The sequence below is a fragment of the Entelurus aequoreus genome, linkage group LG04, assembly GCF_033978785.1.
Source record: "Entelurus aequoreus isolate RoL-2023_Sb linkage group LG04, RoL_Eaeq_v1.1, whole genome shotgun sequence".
NCBI lineage: Eukaryota > Metazoa > Chordata > Actinopteri > Syngnathiformes > Syngnathidae > Entelurus > Entelurus aequoreus.
The window spans coordinates 46,011,362-46,030,194 of NC_084734.1; the positions used below are offsets into that span (position 1 = coordinate 46,011,362).

At 40.1% G+C, this 18,833-nt stretch overlaps 1 protein-coding gene across 4 annotated transcripts in view; it reads right to left on the reverse strand.

Moving 5' to 3' along the window:
* Positions 1-17,167, reverse strand: part of znf410 (zinc finger protein 410) — a 44,438-nt gene extending 27,271 nt beyond the window's left edge. The window contains exons 1-6 of one of the 4 annotated variants that reach the window (XM_062044993.1): positions 8,451-10,029; positions 6,576-6,640; positions 6,453-6,507; positions 6,216-6,348; positions 1,499-1,693; positions 1,207-1,431 (exon numbers count right to left, since the gene is read on the reverse strand). In XM_062044993.1, the coding sequence (XP_061900977.1) occupies positions 1,207-1,431; positions 1,499-1,693; positions 6,216-6,348; positions 6,453-6,485 (586 nt within the window). In that variant the 5' untranslated portion in view covers positions 6,486-6,507; positions 6,576-6,640; positions 8,451-10,029. Of the gene's footprint in view, positions 1-1,206; positions 1,432-1,498; positions 1,694-6,215; positions 6,349-6,452; positions 6,508-6,571; positions 6,641-6,933; positions 10,860-15,694; positions 15,850-15,920; positions 16,110-16,976 lie in introns of those variants that run through there. The other 3 variants (XM_062044992.1, XR_009825911.1, XR_009825910.1) reach the window with 3 other exon arrangements.
* Between the last annotated feature and the right edge of the window lie 1,666 nt (positions 17,168-18,833).

Genomic DNA, 18,833 nt, shown 5'->3' on the forward strand with positions numbered 1-18,833 from the left:
TGCGCCTTATAGTGCGGAAAATACGGTACATAAAGTGAAGCACAAGCTTTATAGGTGCTACAATTTTTGGTTTGAATCAAAACAAAAATGTCTGTTAAATTAATACAAACGGATTGATGCAATACATCATTGGACAATTTTGACCAGTATTTTAAGTCAAACCTTAAAATGTTATGACATAAATATATCAATGAGTGCTTTAAGTACAAAAAAGCTGTTTTTATGAAACCTTTATTTTGTTGCACTCACACAGGACGTCACACAGGAAGGTTTTGCACCGAAAAGGTTGCATCAGGGAAACCTTTTCCCTGATGCAACCTTTTCGCGTGGAGAGACTGGACGTGGTGTACAGGAAAAGGCGGGGCTGCAGAGGTAGCGTTGAGACTAACAAGTTTCACGGAGGTCTGGCTGAATAAACATGTATTGGACACCTCGGTCTCCCTGGACGCATTCTCGCTCATTTCCGCGGACTGGACATTGTGGTGTATATTGTAGCCCGGAAGAGTTAGGGCTGCATGGGATCCTGGGTATTTGTTCTGTTGTGTTTATGTTGTGTTATGGTGCGGATGTTCTCCCAAAATGTGTTTGTCATTCTTGTTTGGTGTGGGTTCACAGTGTGGCGCATATTTGTAACAGTGTTAAAGTTGTTTATACAGCCACCCTCAGTGTGACCTGTGTGGCTGTTGATCAAGTATGTCTTGCAGTCGCTTACGTGTGTCTACAGAAGCCAAATACAACATGTGACTGAGCTGGCCCGCTGTTTGTACAGGCTGTCGAGGGCGCTTAAAGCAGTGCCGTCACGGCACACCCTTAATATTGTTGTCTGGGTGCAAATAGGTAGAAATTTGGGAGAATGGTTGCCCTTGGAGATTTCCGGGAGGGGCACTGAAATTTGGGAGTCTCCCGGAAAAATCGGAGGGTTTACAAGTATGACGCTGTCAAGCGCCATTCATATAAAACTCACGGGCAGCACTAACATTAAATTTTCATATTAAGGTGCGGGTCGCAAAATAATGTCTTGCGGGCCGCAATTGGCCCGCGGGCCGCGTGTTTGAGACCCCTGCTCTAAAGTGATTAGTACGACAAAGAAACACATGATCCAAGCAACACACACATTTTTTTTCATAAACCATTCCATCCCTACTCCAGATCTTTCGAGTTTTCAGTATACGACCCAAGATGTCTTTAGTGGGAAAAAAATCTAACCGTTAATGGCGACGTTTGGTGCCCTGGCGTCCTGACTGGCTTTGGCATCACGAGCCAGCTGTGCCCGTGTGGCCGCAATGAGGCTATCATGAGCCAGTTCCTGCACTCGCAGATACCAAGGAGCGCCGCCGTCCAAGCCGTAGTCCCCCGGCGACACGCCCTCGTCTTCCTCATCACCAGCGCCATCCGTGGCAAAGATGAGGGAGTCCGAGGACGTGGTGATACCTGGTAGAAGGAAGTGAATTTGGTGACTCACCACTCTTTTGACGTTATTACAATGTGTAAGTGTTACTTTTAGCAAGGTTGAGCAGGACGTAGGACGTGCCATCCGACTGCTGCAGGTCATGGAGGATGGGCGGGGGGCTGGGTGACGCCCGCGGGTGCGTGCTGTGCGTCTGCACCACCAGCGGCGGGCTTTGGTCCAATGAGACCCCCCTGAGCTCAGACAGAGAGGAAGAATTCTCTGGCTCAGAACTCAATGCTCCATCTGGACAATACAAAACAAACCCCACTAAAATTGCTGTTTATTTAAAGGACCTGTAAGAACACTTTGCCGTTTTTAAGAACCTACTGAAAAAGACACAGTACGTACACACGTATGCGAATACATATTCATAAATACACTAGGGCTGCAACTAACGATTAATTTGATAATCGATTAATCTGTCGATTATTACTTCGATTAATCGATTACTAATCGGATAAAAGAGACAAACTACATTTCTATCCTTTCCAGTATTTTATTGAGAAAAAAAACAGCATACTGGCACCATACTTATTTTGATTATTGTTTCTCAGCTGTTTGTACATGTTGCAGTTTATAAATAAAGGTTTATAAAAAAAAAAGTTTTTAAATAAATATATATATATATATAAAAAAGAAAAAATTGCCTCTGCGCATGCGCATAGCTCCAACGAATCGATGACTAAATTAATCGCCAACTATTTTTATAATCGATTAGTTGTTGCAGCCCTAAAATACACGGGGTACGGGCAATATGGCCTAAAATCTATGTATCAATATAAACCGCAGCCCCCTGCGGTAACAATATACTGTATATCACGATATATTATTTGGTATATAAATAATAGAACAATTTCAAAAATGGGTTACAGAGACTGCTTATTTAGCTGCTGACGTATCCTCACGACGTATGCTAGTCCCCAACCACTGGTCCGGGGACTGGTACCGGTCTGTGACGCATTTGCTATCGGGCCGCAGAGAAACATTAAATAATTTATAAATGACTGCATTTTCTCTGACTTAACTTTCGCCTGTCCCACTAGACCAGGGGTCACCAACCTTTTCGAAACCAAGAGCTACTTCTTGGGTACTGATTAATGTGAAGGGCTACCAGTTTGATACACACTTAAATAAATTGCCAGAAATAGCCAATTTGCTCAATTTACCTTTAACTCTATGTTATTATTAATAATTAATGATATTTATCTTTGTGGAAACACTGATCATCTTAATGATTTCTCACAATAAATATATATAGAAACAGATAAATATCAATATGCAACACTTTATTTTTATATTTTCTCTAAGTGCACATTTTTCAAATTAAACATTTTCAAATGATCACTTGTAAGACAGTCTTGTGAAATCACAATATCCTATTTTAACTAGCTAGCCACTAACATTTTTGAACAAATCATGAATTACTTTGCACCATGTTTGTACAATTAATAACTCATGTAAAATACAAAAGTCAACTCTCAAATTTATAAATAAATCATGTCACACTTTGAACTGGACACCAAATCTGTTATCTGTTTCTTTGTCAGTTAGTGGAGACCAAGTCTTTAAAATATTTTCTTGGATTTTTAAATTTTTTTTTAGTTTTGTCTCTCTTAGAATTAAAAATGTCGAGCAAAGCGAGACCAGCTTGCTAGTAAATGATAAATGATAAATGGGTTATACTTGTATAGCGCTTTTCTACCTTCAAGGTACTCAAAGCGCTTTGACAGTATTTCCACATTCACCCATTCACACACACATTCACACACTGATGGCGGGAGCTGCCATGCAAGGCGCTAACCAGCAGCCATCAGGAGCAAGGGTGAAGTGTCTTGCCCAAGGACACAACGGACGTGACTAGGAAGGTAGAAGGTGGGGATTGAACCCCAGCAACCAACACTCATAAATAACATTTAAAAAAATAGAGGCAGCTCACTGGTAAGTGCTTGTCAAGTGTTTTGCTTTTTTCACTGTGCTTATCCCACACTTGAAGGGATGTACCAATGCTGAATGTGGCTTCTGGATTTCACTCAAAAGACCAGACCGTAGTTACTTTTTTCCTTTTATTTTCCTTTAGTTTGCAACAGTTTTTCCAACGAAGAAACAGCTTCTTTTTTCTTCTTTAGTCTTTTTAGCAGTCTTTAGCAGTGTTAGTAGACTTCAGTTTATCAAACTAAGCAAAGAATCACAACACTTCCTTACTAAACAACAGTTACACAAACCACCGTGTGTATTTAGCCTCCAGACTAAGCACGCTACATGCACACAACTCCCCCCCCCCCATCTCACCAGCGCAACAGGTGCGCCACACCCACAAAGAGAAATAAAGTGCAATCTTACCGGCTGTCCGTTCAGCTTTTGGTTTTGGTACACTTTTGGCACAACTCTGTTATCTGTAATGAACCAAACCTTTCTCCACTCTGCGCTGGCGTCTTTTGTACTCCTTGATTTGACACAGCTGTCTAATTACCGGGCTCGCGCACCAGCAGACGAGACGGGAGTGCGCCGCGTTATACCTTCGCGTGAACGTAAACTGATAATAATGCAGAATTATATACATTTCCTGGGGTTGCCTAGGTGAATAGGGATGTGGATGTGCTCTAAAATAAAATATAATTTTATTAAGTGGGGTTTGGCTGGTTGCCAAGCAGCCGCAGTTACGCGCTCGCGCATCAGCTGACGAGACAGCTGTTCGCCGCTACAGTGCTGCTATTTGAGCTATTTTTAGAACAGGCCAGCGGGCTACTCATCTGGTCCTTACGGGCTACCTGGCGCCCGCGGGCACCGCGTTGGTGACCCCTGCACTAGACACACCAATAAGCTTGTTTATATATGTGCAATAAAACTCCTCATAGGAAATTGCCATTTGTTATATTTTATATAACTTTGTGACATGATACAATGCACATTAATGAACATATAAAACATAAATGTGACAGATTGAAGCCAAAGGCTGATTTCCATCTGCATCTCATTGCAAAGAAACAAGCCCTGGGCTTCCACTAATTCAGCGTTATAGTGAGTTGTATTTTTAATGCACTTATTTTTGCTGTATTTATCTGGCACAAGTGGAAAGCCGGTCCCTGAACATAATGCCTACATTAAAACAGTACGTGGTGCAAAAAAAGTTGGGGAATACTGATAAAACATATTGTATAATTTCCAGTTGTATTGTTTCCTCAAAACTAGTATTAATCTACTTGTTAATATCTGGTTAATTTATGTTGAAACATTGGTTATATCTACACTTTTGTTCAAATGTAATAAACACTTGGTCTTCTTTTGTTTAGCTATTTCATATTCATTTTGAGCGATACTTCAAATTTGGGTATCAATCCAATACCAAGTAGTTACAGGGACACTATTGGTCATACCAATTCTAATACTTATACTTAAATAAATAAATGATAAATGGTTATACTTGTATAGCGCTTTTCTACCTTCAAGGTACTCAAAGCGCTTTGACAGTATTTCCACATTCACACACTGATGGAGGGAGCTGCCATGCAAGGCGCTACCAGCACCCATCAGGAGCAAGGGTGAAGTGTCTTGCCCAAGGACACAACGGACGTGACTAGGATGGTAGAAGGTGGGGATTGAACCCCAGTAACCAGCAACCCTCCGATTGCTGGCACGGCCACTCTACCAACTTCGCCACGCCGTCCCCATACTTCAAACTCTCAAGATCATTGAATGATTACATTTTTATCACAACTATAAATCAGACAAAAATACAGGATAACAATATCAATTAAATATTTTATAGGGACTAGTTTGGGTTTGGTGTTGACCTGGTGGGGGGTGCAGGTTATAAATATTGAAACGGTAATAACTTAAAACTCATTGTGGCTTGTGCAGCCCTTTGAGACACTCGTGATTTAGGGCTATATGAGTAAACTTTGATTGAAAAACTATACTAGTTAGACCAAAAAAATTGCCATACCACCCAGCACAAACAAATGGAACAAGTTTGGGGTGATTTGGACAAGGTGGGGGGGGGGGGGGGGGGGGGGTGCGACCTCACACAGGTGAATCACAAAACGTTAACTTAACTACAATAGTTAGACCAAAAATTGTTGCAGCACAATCATAGCACAATTAAATGGGACATGTTTGGGGAGAGTATGATTGATAACACAATAAATACACATTAATAATATAAAACCATAAAATGTTAATTTAAAAAATATAATAGTGGGTGGGGGTTGGGAGTGGGGTGGTTATGAATATTGAAAGGTTAATCATTTAAAAACTATACTAGTTAGACCAAAGACTTCTGCAGCGCCAACCAGCACAAACAAATGGAAAAAATTTGGGGTGATTTAGACAAGATGGGATGATGAAAATATTTTATAGAATAACTTAAAAACCACAATGGCAATGAGGAAAAAGTTTGCATCACAAACAAAGCACAAACGATTGAAACACATTTGGGGAGATTTGGACAAGGTGGGAGGGCCAACTTCACCTACACTATTATAAGTTGTGTAACGGTATTGTCAGTCACAATAACATGACGACAATCTGTGTTATCATTATTATACATACCTTTTTATTTTATAGTTTATTAATTCATAAGATATTCATGGCCAGTCAGTGAACAGGTTCACATAGAGATATTTTTTTTTACAGTGCAATGGTGCCACACAAAACTACCTTGCAAGATAAAACAAGGTAAAAATAGAACAGAACAAGAGGCTAGTAAAGGAGATAATAGTAGTAAATACTGTTATTCTTTGTATGAATGTAGTAGTGATGTTTGCACCTGTTAGCTCCAGCTGGCTGCACAGTGAGTTTTCAACAGGGGCCAGCAGAGGCAGGCAGGATTGTTTGGGCTCAGAGTCCTCCAGACCCTGAATCAGAGGGATGGAAGTGTTCTGGACAAACTGCACCAGCAGCTGAAGGACAGACAGACACAAAAAAACATCGAGAACGTCCAGTGACAGTCACGTATATGACATATAACAGGTATTATTTAGGTTGCTGTATTATTTGATGTCACCTCTGGTTTGGAGTCCAGCTCATCGGAAAGCATGAGTGTCCCTGCTGTGTGTCACCTGCAAAGCAACAGAACAAACATACTAGTATCACATTTTATACACTCATTAAAACAATATGTACTCACCTTAAATCCGACCTGCTAAAATATCCTCCAGTCATGAGTATGTGGTCATCCTGTAAGTCGTAGTCCTAATCATGGCCCAGTCGGCGCGAGCATACATGTCAGATATACAACAACTATAAGCACATTCAACTCATTCATGGCCACAAACTTCTTCTTAAACCACAGTTCGGCAGCATGGTGAGTGTTGTCAAGGATGCCAAAAACAGACGACGCTGGTAAAGTGTCATTAACTTTGGCGGCCGGTGTTGTTAGCCACTAGCTACTCAGCCGCCAGGGCTAATAGCGAGCCGACCGGTGTTCAAACTTACAGACACAAGCAACGGGAAACTAGACAATAGAGCATAAGTCTAAATGTTACCTTGCAGCAGTGACGTAACGACGACACTTTTTTGAGAGAACCTAGTTTATCTCGTCCCAAAAAACAGCATTGCTAGCTCGCCAGAGAAGCTGTACGGCGTCTCGTATGGGACAATATTATTAACACCACCTTCTCCATTTTGTAATGACTATACTGCTGTCTATGGGTCAAATAATGACATGACAAGTACGGTCTTAATTTAAAAGTAACATTTATTACAATGACATGAAGTATACAAAATAGTCCAAAATCACCTCACGAACACAAAATAAATGAAATTATTATTTGTGTTGATCCCAGAATAAATGCACTGTCTGCCTTGGAATAGTAACAAAAAACGCTAGGATACTGTACTGTACTTTCAGTCGGAAACATGAGTTCATAGTTGTTTATGTCCGATTCAAACAGTCAACACAGACAAATGTACACATCGACGTTTGAATTTAAGGCTGCAAGATAAACGTCGCCTGCATTTTGTGCGTCCTTTCATTACGACTGAATGCAAATGACAGTGAAGCGTTTATTTGTAATAATAGTCAGGGACTTTAAGCCAGTTACTGGCAGAAAACGGTAGAACGGTTTTGTTTTGTCCGAATTAAGTATGTTCCAATTGCGTGTTGGTCTCGTTTGTTTCAATAATTCAACAAGGCCCACCCATCATCCTGAGGAAGCAAGCAATAAATGCACAATGACCATACTCGAACGCGTCTTGGGTCACAAAAGACAGGGTGTAAAGCTGAATAGCAATGTCCTCCAAAAAGATTGCACAAAGGCTGATCGGTAACAAATATGCGATAACAGTAAAATAAAGAACGACACAATTAGCCAACAAAGTTGATTATAAGCGAAACGGCTCTTGAATCAGCTGGAAAGTCGCTGATTGTCCAACCCGCTACTGGGTCAGTCGATAAGGGCTTGAAAAACCGCTAGTGTCGTTCTTATTCAGACAGAAGTTTAAACTGTAACATAAAAAAAATTAGTTTTCAAACATAAATGATCGTAGCTATAAACGGACGGGCTCGTTTTTCCCAAGGGGATTAATTCAGACTCAATGTCACATGGTCAAGAAAAGGGGATGTAAATAAAAGATGCTGACAGACAAAATAGTGTCTAACAAGACTACAAGCACATTGACTAACAGCTTAGCACAGTTTAAACCCTAGAACCATTTTCAAGTGTTTGAGTTGTAAGATTAAAATGTTGGGACATTTTGAGGGCCCAGAAATCTTGAAATTATATTAGTTAGTCCAAAGACGAGCATTTTGTATTCAGAGTATCACTTTCTGTCTCACATTAATCATGTTCAAGTAGTTGTTTTTACTACAATATATTTCAAAAGTAATGTGAGTGGTTCACTGTTAGAATGACGTCAACAAACTAGCTGCCTTTCGAGGGTGCTTGAACGCACCACAAAATGTTAAGGCCAATTCGTGAAAACAAGCTCATTTAAAATTCAGTCCACGTGCAACTAACTGGTCTTTTTCTTTCTTTACAGTTTTCAAACAGCAACAACTCACACAAAAGGCGACGACACGACAGAGTTGCGGTCGAGCTAACAGGAAGCTGCTGCTTTACTAACAGGAAGTGGGTTTTGTGGCATGGCGCAAATGCAGAGCATGCGCAGAAGGGCCGGGCGTCTCAATAAGTCGATAGCTTGCCTATCACGAACTATGAAAAAAGTAACTTTAGGCGCGTTAAAAAATGGAAAAAAAAAAAAAAAAGCTGCGCATTCACTTAGAAAGGTTCGGGACATGGTGATATCACATGGTCAAAGTGAAGCGGACATGTCAGCCAAACTGTTTGAAAAAAAGCCGCCATCAAAGCTCTGCTTGGAGTTGCATAAAAGCGTCTGGAATTTTCTGTGCACTGCAAAGACCTCAGTTGAACTCTGCGTGGCCATGACGCGCACATACCAAGGACGCCCGGTCATGACCCGACCTTTTGAAGTGAAACTGAAGCTTCACTGTGCAGTTAGGGCAGCACGCTGGATGAGTGGTCTGCAGTGTTGCCTCACAGCAAGAAAGGTCCAGGTTCGAATGGCATCCCAGAGACCAAACAAAATAATTGCATTTCATCAAACAGTGGCCTCTGTGCTCATTGTCTCTTATCTCATCTCAATTAACTGCAGGGTTTAAATGAGCATATAAATGTATATTTTTACATTTTGTCATATTAACTTTACTGCTGCATTTTATAGCGCTCTGTGACACACTAGGCATGGTGGACGTTAACGAAGGGAGCTTAACGAGAAACCGCTGCAAAAAAGTGGAGCAAGTGCTGTGGAAAATTTCAACAAGCATGCCTGGAAAAAAAATCTGTAATAGCACTTCACTGAAGCTATGAAGTAATATTACTACGACTAAACTGCTTATTAGCATACTAGTAATCATGTTTTGGACTTTAGTATAGCTCCTTTCAAGACTTGAGGGCGCTTAACAGTCCTCAGGCCACCTCATCGCAGGGCCAACACAGATAGACAACATTCACACTAACTAGGGCAAATTTAGTGTTGGCATTTAATCTATTCCTAAGTGTATGGCTTTTTAAAAGTATTGCCATACCAGTTATATTGCATATTGTAGAAAATATTTTCAAATGGAAGCATTGTTGATGCCAATGACAAAATATTATTTTTGCAAATATAAAAGGGCTGTTCAGTTTAATGCCAGCCTGGTAATCTCTGCAGTTGAGTAAATAAACCCCAGAGGCCACTACATGAGGAAGTACAGCTGTGTTCATGAAGTTGTATGCGAATGTGGTTTACAGGTCTCAGTCCACAATAAGCCCCACCTTTCATTTAAGCAGATATACGGTACAGGAAAATGAATATGGTTTCATTGTGGTGTTAAAAAGTGTCTGTTGTGTCGCCGGAGTACATAAAAGTATCGTGGATAATAATGCAGTAATAAAAATGTATGCGATCCTGAGGGAAAGTGGCAGACAAAATGTAGGCCAGTGCCAACTGTGTGAAGGAAGGGGTGTCAAATGTGGGTCACATTACTCTCGGTCCATCAGTCTGTGTTCACAACCCCCTACCCTTGTCCTCCTCCTAAACTGGCCACCTTCTTGCCATCTCAGGTTGGAGGATTTGCCGTTCTGTCCAAGTCTAATCAGTCTTTAAGCCGCTCCCTCTCTTTGTCCTCATCCCCCTGAAGGCTGGCATGCAGCTTGACGTAAATGTCTGCATCGCCGCTGCCCACGGCCTGCAGAAAGAGGTCCGTGTGCTGTCGAAGGCGGTCCAAGTCCGTTTGGGTGCGGCGGTTCTGCCGGAGCAGCTCCTTGGTGCGCAGCGTGATGTCCAGGAGGCCCGACCTGCAAAGGATGTTGTAGGTGTTGCAAAAGCGTTTCCTCCTGGTGTCGTCGTCGTCGTCACACTTCTGTTCAACCAGGGAGGTGTCCTCTCTGTGGTCGAGGGGCATCAGGCTATTGAAGAGAGCTGGCGAGGGCGTGAGTTCTGGCCCGCTGACAGCTGGCGAAGGCGGCTCGCTGTGGTTTGACGTTTGAGGGAGTCGACTCTGCGGCAGACTTGAGTTCGGAGTCCCGGAAAGAGGGCCCAAGCGACCACTTTCGCTTTTCTGCTGCTTCTCTTTCTGACTGTTGTCACGGTGACTGGAAGCTAAAGTGCCCCCTTTTTCCGATCCCGAAGAAGATGAGGAAGAAGACGAGGAGGAGGAGGAGGAGGCAGTGCCCCTACCCGACGAGCTGGAGCTGTCTCCAGGATGTGGCGCAATCTTGGGGTAAGACTTGAGGATGGGAAGATACTTCTTGGGCCGCCTGTGTCGGGAGGCCTCCTTGGTGGCCGAGGAAGCTCGACGGGAGACGACTGGCTGGAGGAAAACCACTTGAGGCTGCTGGACCACCGGCTGAACCACCTCCACAGCGGGTCTGAAGCCCCAGTTCTTCATGGCTGCAGGGTGGTTTTCGGGCTGCCAAGACAACACAGTCAATATCATTGCGCCGTAAAGAGCAGCACACCGATTGACATGTTATCGTTTTGTTTACAGTTTTTACAGTCATTAACCACCCAATTAAACTTAATACCCTCAACCACCACAACAAAACCATATCTCCTTAAATACCTCACTTAGTGCTTATGCATGTCTGTGACAAACAAATGCATTACTTGAATAAGAAATACAACATCAATTCCCGCATTGACTGTGGAGTCCCCCAGGGATCAATTCTTGGGCCCATCCTGTTTGCTCTTTATATAATCCCACTCTGAAATATTTAAAAAACATGGCACATACTATCATTTTTAAGCAAACCACTGCCAAATATAACTGTCAACCTCAAAAAATAACCATACCCCCCACCCTAAGTCACACCAATCCAAACCAGCTTTGGCGTCAAATTTTGAGTTGGAAAAAAATCAACACCACCGTTAAATCAAGTTTTATCATCTTTGGCTTTTATCAAATCTTTTGAAAATGTATATATTACAAATAATCGTCTTAAAAAAAAACTTCAAGTTAGTTGAAAAATCTAAGAATTTTTTTTTTTGCAATTTCAAAAACACCATGGAGAACACAATGAACTTATACTTCATCTGAGTGTTTTTAAAAGCCAATAAACTTCAAGCACTTCCTGTTTGGGATTCACATGTTGGCAGTTTGCCATACATTTTTTTTGGAAAAGCAACAAAGTGTTTTCTCAAAATGCTGCATTGATGAAGTCCGCAAGTGCCACAACACATTCATTTACCATCATTCAAATGTTACACTTATAATATAAACAAAACAATTATCAAAACGACACCAAAGCAATCAAGGTAACTACAAAAGATTTTAGGATAAAATCAAATGTAACAAATAACAAATGTAGAAACATATTTTTACAATGGTGTTCAGGGTCCACATCGTGCATTCAATTAATTGCAAGTGCTGCATGGAACTCTAACTAAAAGATGAAGGTCAAGTTGCCTTAAGGCTTTGCATCTTACCGTTCCATTATTTTATCTGTTGAGTGGATAATTTACGATGAAAAAAGGTATTGTGCTTCGATACTGCTGCCATCTGCTGTCAGCCACAACAGCAGCACCTGCGCTGATTGGAGTAGCGACAGGCAATCCGGAGAGCGCCTAAAGTCAACTGACATGTCATCCGCAAACACTGTCATGTGTAACATCGGTTACACTTGAATTGCTATTGTGACATCCAGTGGACACATATAAAACAGCAGTTCATAAAAAATGCAGGTCATTTTTATATTTAGCAAACTGATCTTTGGGTCGGATTACACCTGTTTGCGAGCCTAAAACGGCCCACGGGCCGTACGTTTGTACAGCTTTTAACAGGAACCAAACAAAAGGGAGCACATCTCCCCAATTTTTGCATCTTACACTGGCTTCCCTTTTCGATTTAGAATTGATTTTAAGATAGTTTGTTTATAAAGATTTTAAAAAAGTACATGATGGACCTCATCCAAATTTACTCTCCACCTTCCGTATTATGGTCCAAGGGCCATTTCATCACATCCAAAAAGCGGCAACAATACTCCATTTACATTTCGTGACTTGAATATTAACCAAGTATTAGTGATATTGTTATTATAATCGGTAACGCAGACAAACTATTTGTAGCGGTGCCGTGATCCCTAGCTTGTGTGCCAATGTTGACATGATTGACTGATCAGCTGCCTCCTCGCCTTAAACCTACTTTTGGCTTTTAACTTGGCATGAGTCGTGTGGTCCTCTGTGTCTCTTATTTGTTTTGTTTTACTTATTTTGGTGTTTGTATTTATTTTATCTATTGCAATTGGAAATGCTTTTACTTGGTTAATTTTTATTGTTTTATAAGGTGCAGAACTCTGGAAACATTCTGTCTGTAAAATGTGCTATATAAATAAAGTGGATTGATTGATCCAATGGGCATTCCTGCAGTTGTAGTACAATATAAGCAGACATAGCATATAAAATGGTGCAACGTTCATAATTCACTCATAATACGGCCGGTCTTTTAAATGACATGGGGAACGTAACTGGACCCAAATTCTGGCACTGAACATCTGAAATACTGCTACAAACACACTAAATGTGAACATAATAAAAAAACAACAACTGTGATCTATGTTCTGCATGTACAAAAAAATAATTGTAGAGTTTGGTAATTACATTCAATAATGGATCTAAATTTACATTTCTTGTGTAATTTGGTTTAAAACAAATCTATTTGAGTGCGTACATGATCCTAAAACCTGTAAAAACTAGATTTGTTTAAGACATATAATTTTCTAAATATCAGAAAAATAATTTTCTCAGGCAGTGTGCTCACATCCACTCATTAGAAGCCAAAGAAAAATAAAAACAAGAAGATACTCTTGGATATACTGAGAAAACTAACAAGTAAAAAGGTCAAATTATTGCGAAAATACACACGCTTCTTTACAAATACTGCAAAAACATCGGTAGTCCTGACAGTCAAAATGGAAGGAAACATCTTTATGTATGTATGTACGTATATTAGGGCTGCAACTAACAACTCATTTGATCATCGATTAATCTATCGATTATTACTTCGATTAATAATCGGATAAAAGAGACAAACTAAATTTCTATCCTTTCCAGTATTTTATTGGGGAAAAAACAGCATACTGGCACCATACTTATTTTGATTATTGTTTCTCAGCTGTTTGTAAATGTTGCAGTTTATAAATAAAGGTTTATAAAAAAAAAAATTTTTAAATAAAAAATAAATAAAAAAAGTAGCCTCTGCGCATGCGCATAGCACAAATCCAACGAATCGATGACTAAATTAATCGCCAACTATTTTTATAATCGATTTTAATAGATTAGTTGTTGCAGCCCTAATGTATATATGTGTGTATATATATATATATATATATATATATATATATATATATATATATATATATATATATATATATATATATATATATATATATATATATATATATATATATATATCTCAAACAAGTATATATATATATACTGTATATATATATATACATATATATATATATATACATTATATATATATATATTCCTTGCGCATTAATTGACTGAAAGGGCGCGCACTTGCCACGCTGCAGTGTCTGGCAAGCGCGATGATGTCACGTTATCGATGGGAAAATGCATTTTTAGACAATATGATTTGCCTGAGCGGCTAGGCAACACAGAGAGTAACAAGCGGTATAAAATGGATTAGAAACGACAGATTTTTTAAAATAATAATACATTATTTATTTTATTTTTTTTAACTTGGGACTTCCTGCGGGCTGGATTTTGGACGCTGGCGGGCCGTAGTTTGGGGACCCCTGGTGTAAAGGATATCATCACATGGGCTCAGGGACACTTAAAAAAACCACTGTCAGTAACTACAGTACGTTGCTACAGCTGTAAGTGCAAGTTAAAACTCTACTATGGAAAGCAAAAGCCATTTATCAACAACACCCAGAACCGCTGCTGGCTTTGCTGGGCCTGAGCTAATCTAAGATGGACTGATGCAAAGTGGAAAGGTATTCTGTGGTCTGACGAGTCCACATTTCAAATTGTTTTTGGAAACTGTGTACGTCGTGTCCTCTGGACCAAAGAGGAAAAAACCCATCCGGATTGTTATAGGCGCAAAGTTCAAAAGCCAGCATCTGTGATGGTGTGGGGGTGTATTAGTGCCCAAGGCATGGGTAACTTACACAACTGTGAAGGCACAATTAATGCTGAAAGGTACAAGCAACTTATTTTTCATGGACGCCTCTGCTTATTTCAGCAAGACAATGCCGAGCCACATTCTGCATGTGTTACAACAGCGTGGCTTCGTAGTAAAAGAGTGCGGGTACTAGACTGGCCTGCCTGTAGTCCAGACCTGTCTCCCATTGAAAATGTGTGGCGCATTATGAAGCGTACAATAAGACAACGGAGACCCCGGACTGTTAAACAACTTAAGCTGTACATCAAGCAAGAATGGGAAAGAATTCCACCTGAAAAGCTTCAAAAATTGGTATCCTCTGTTCCCAAATGTTTACTGAGTGTTGTTAAAAAGAAAGGCCATGTAACACAGCGGTAAAAGTGCCCCTCTGCCAACCTTTTTGCAATTTGTTGCTGCTATTAAATTCTAAGTTAATGATTATTTGCAAAAAAAAATTATTTCTCAGTTCGAACATTAAATATATTGTCTTCGCAGTCTATTCAATTGAATGTAAGTTTAAAACGATTTGCAAATCATTGTATTCTGTTTTTATTTACGATTTACACAACGTGCAAACTTCACAGTTTTTGAGTTCGTATGTAATGGGTTTCACTATGTAAAGCGCTTTGAGTCTCTAGTGAAAAGTGCTATATAAAAATATATTTCACTTCATGCATTCTAATTCCAGGGGAGCCAATGGGAGGTCCTCTATTCCGCCCATAAAACCCAATAAAAAATATCAAAAAAGCGCCAACAATACTCCATTTACATTACGTGACTTGAATATTAACCAAGTATTAGCGATATTGTTATTATAAGCGCTAACGCAGACAAACTAAAGCGGCGCCGTGATCACAATCTTGTGTGCCAAGGTTGACATGATCGATTGATCAGCTGGTTACTTGCTTCCTTGCTTGTTATAAGCTCCAGCCGCCCCACCCCCGCACCCCGAAAGGGGTAAGTGGGAGAAAATGGATGGCTTTGTTTAGCAAAAGTATCCAACATTGTACCAACATTTATAAGTCAGAAAACACAAACATCTTCATTGGTACAACAATAAAAAAGTAGCAAGGCTAAGAATGACAGCACTATACGTCGACGTAAGGAAGTCCGACTACCTGTTTGAGGAGGACGTTGTTCATGATGATCATAGGGGAGATGTGAGAGTAGGACCCTCTCACCACAGACGTCTGTGAGCCCGACTGCATGAAAGGGCGTGGCGAGTCCTCGGAATCGGTGGTGTCTATCAAGCTCATGTGCTCTGAGCTTGCATCTTTACAGGAGAAGAAGTAGTGACTAACTGTTGCATCTGTTCAAAATCATGCAGTAAGTTTAAGATCATACCTGAAAATCCCGAGTCCCTCTCCGAGTCAGCTCGCGAGTTCCCTTGAGATTTCATGATGCGTGGCCTGCTGGCGGCCTTTGAGTCACTATCGGCCTTCCTCTTGGCGCTCATTGTCTCCTCTCGTTGCTGCGGGTGTGGACGCGACGCTTGGCGCTCTCGCAACATCAGCATAATCAGAGATGGTACATCTGGAAACAGATAAGACACATGTCCAGTATATGGGCACTCAATCACATCAACTGTGCCCAAATGGAGTTTGCTTGACAAAATTACATTAAAAGAACATCACATGATTACACTGGCATGATTCAACATGCCTGAAAAGGAGCAGATAGAAGCAGAATCTTAGCAATTACTATTCCTGCTTACATGTTACTATTTTCTAATAGGGAAATACAAGAACTATGAATGTTTAACAGTGTAATACTTGCTAGACGTCTTATCCGATACAGATACAGTGTACAGTGAATAAATAAGGACAATATACACCAATTTATTTAATAATAACTTATTTAATCCTGAGAAAATTATACATTTACACATACCTCTTAAGTGCTTGTACTCAGTTAATTCCATGCTGAAGGTTTTACATACCACTATTTTCCTTGAGGTCATATTCCATTCATATAGTCTTGTAAAAAAATGCCATAAATTAAAGTGGAACATATTGTTCAGCTATTTTAAATCATTCGCGCCACTAGGTGACTGTTTACATGTTAATCACTGTCTGCTCTGTAATAATATATAAAACATAAGGTATGAAAACTGAGTGTACAATACATGTTGATCTAGTACTATAGTAGTAAGATAGAACACTCGAACATAGACACGTCTTAGACACACATTTAACCCAAAGTGGATGTTTGAAGGGTTATAAATTGGTTAAACGGCGGATTAATGAAAATGTGGACATTTTAAGAACACTTAGCCTAGCACTTTGCTAACGAGGTGCTAACTTGACGACGCACACAAAGCTAACGTTAGCCTTTAGCTTCGACTGTCCTTAAAACCGTAAAATATAAATTTTAACAAATGTACATAAATAAACAGCTTACTTTTAAACTCAGTTACCTTCAAAGAACAATAGGCGTCAAAACATGTCGTTGTTTCCCCGGCGAGGTAGCTCGATTGTGGGGCGGATACCTTCCCGTCTGTGCTTGCCAACACACGGCTTTCCACGGTACGGTACACGGGACACGAGGCTCCTCCTCCGGCTGTCTGTTACATGCGGGCGGACCAACCACTGACATTTGTGTTAAATTGTCACTTTAATTTATTGAAATGTATTTAGGGCGCAAGAAAATCGATGATTTGCCACCTTTCCCCCACAAAAATGTCACTTAAAGACAAAAATCGAGAAATCAGCACCCAGACAATATACCATATTTGGCAACCAGGGGCGTGGCTTTGTCGGGAGGTGTGTGACGTCACAGTCTGGAGCCCAAGGTGCCCGCCCACATTATGGTCTTCCGCGTTTCTGATTGGCCAGCGAGGCCAGCAGCTGAAAAACGTGACCGCTGCCGGAAAGCGTGGCAAGATGAGGACATCGTGTTCACAGTCAGGACTCAGGATGTGTATATACACATATACACGCGCACACACACTCTCATGTACCATCGGGGAAACCAGTGACGTAGGCTCTTTCGCTTGGGTGTAATACTGTGGGCATATTACATAAGTGCTTGCTTGCCTGTAGTTAACCTGAGCCAGGATACAAAAAAAGTCTAGAAGAAAATCAATAACAACATAAAGTCTCAACAACACAGACAATTTTAATTTTAGCTCAATGTGCAGTGTGCTGCCTTTGTTACTTTTACAGTATTGACATTGCATGTTAGTACCAGCCTTACTGCTCTACAATTCTGGATGTTTACATTTTGTTTTTAGCTATTTAGGGCTTTGATCTGTTTTGGTGACATTTTAAACAAAACAAACATGTTTTTTGGTCATGTAAGTCCATAATGACAACATAATCGCAAATCTGGAAATCCTCTCATCCCAGTGATCAATCAATCAATGTTTATTTATATAGCCCTAAATCACAAGTGTCTCAAAGGGCTGAATATAAGGTATCACTCGTAAAAAGCCCAGACAATGATCCCATATGTTAAATATTCCTTACTATTGCACCTTACTTGATTAACAACATATTGATATGTATGAAATTTTCCAGCAAAAAAAACATGTTTTTTGGACATTAGCCTATGTCCAAAATAATGTAACTCAAAAATAATTACAAATCTAAAAAGCCTTCATCAGGTTTTAATATAGTATTAAGTATCAGGTTTGTTGACTTTTCTTTCAAGCAAAATACACATGCAAATCACTATAACAAATACATAAATTAACAATTAGTTGACAGCCTTGAATTATTTTGCTACAAATGTTTTGTGTGTCGTTGTGACCAGAAACACATTATCATTTATCACCAGAGTTTTGGTAGTCTTAAAAGTAGTTCGACAGTTTTGACTAGTTTTTAAAAGTGTATTTAATGAAGCACAGACACGATGCAGAAGATGCCATTTGCCCCAGCTGAGACATTACAAAAAGAAAAGCGCGCTCTCTGGTGGTGAAATTGAAACCCCACACCCATGCATGTTTAATGCATCAACAATAATGTGTAGATTGTAGCATACTGCATTTCCGATCAACATCTCACAATTTTAATGTTACATCAGTTAATTCATACAGAAAATGTGTTTGCTACTATTCATACTAGTGCTGTTAATAGTGGTTGTTTTGCAATGTTCCAATTTTTTGGTGGGCTTATTGTGGAAAACGCAGGCTGAAGGATTCAGTTGATTATAAGCGTCCAGATGTGTTTATAAAGCAGCCTATTTGGGCTGAAGAATGGCCGTCAAGATAACAAAGATGGATGGTTGCCTGTCTCCAATTGCCTAATCAAGCAATTC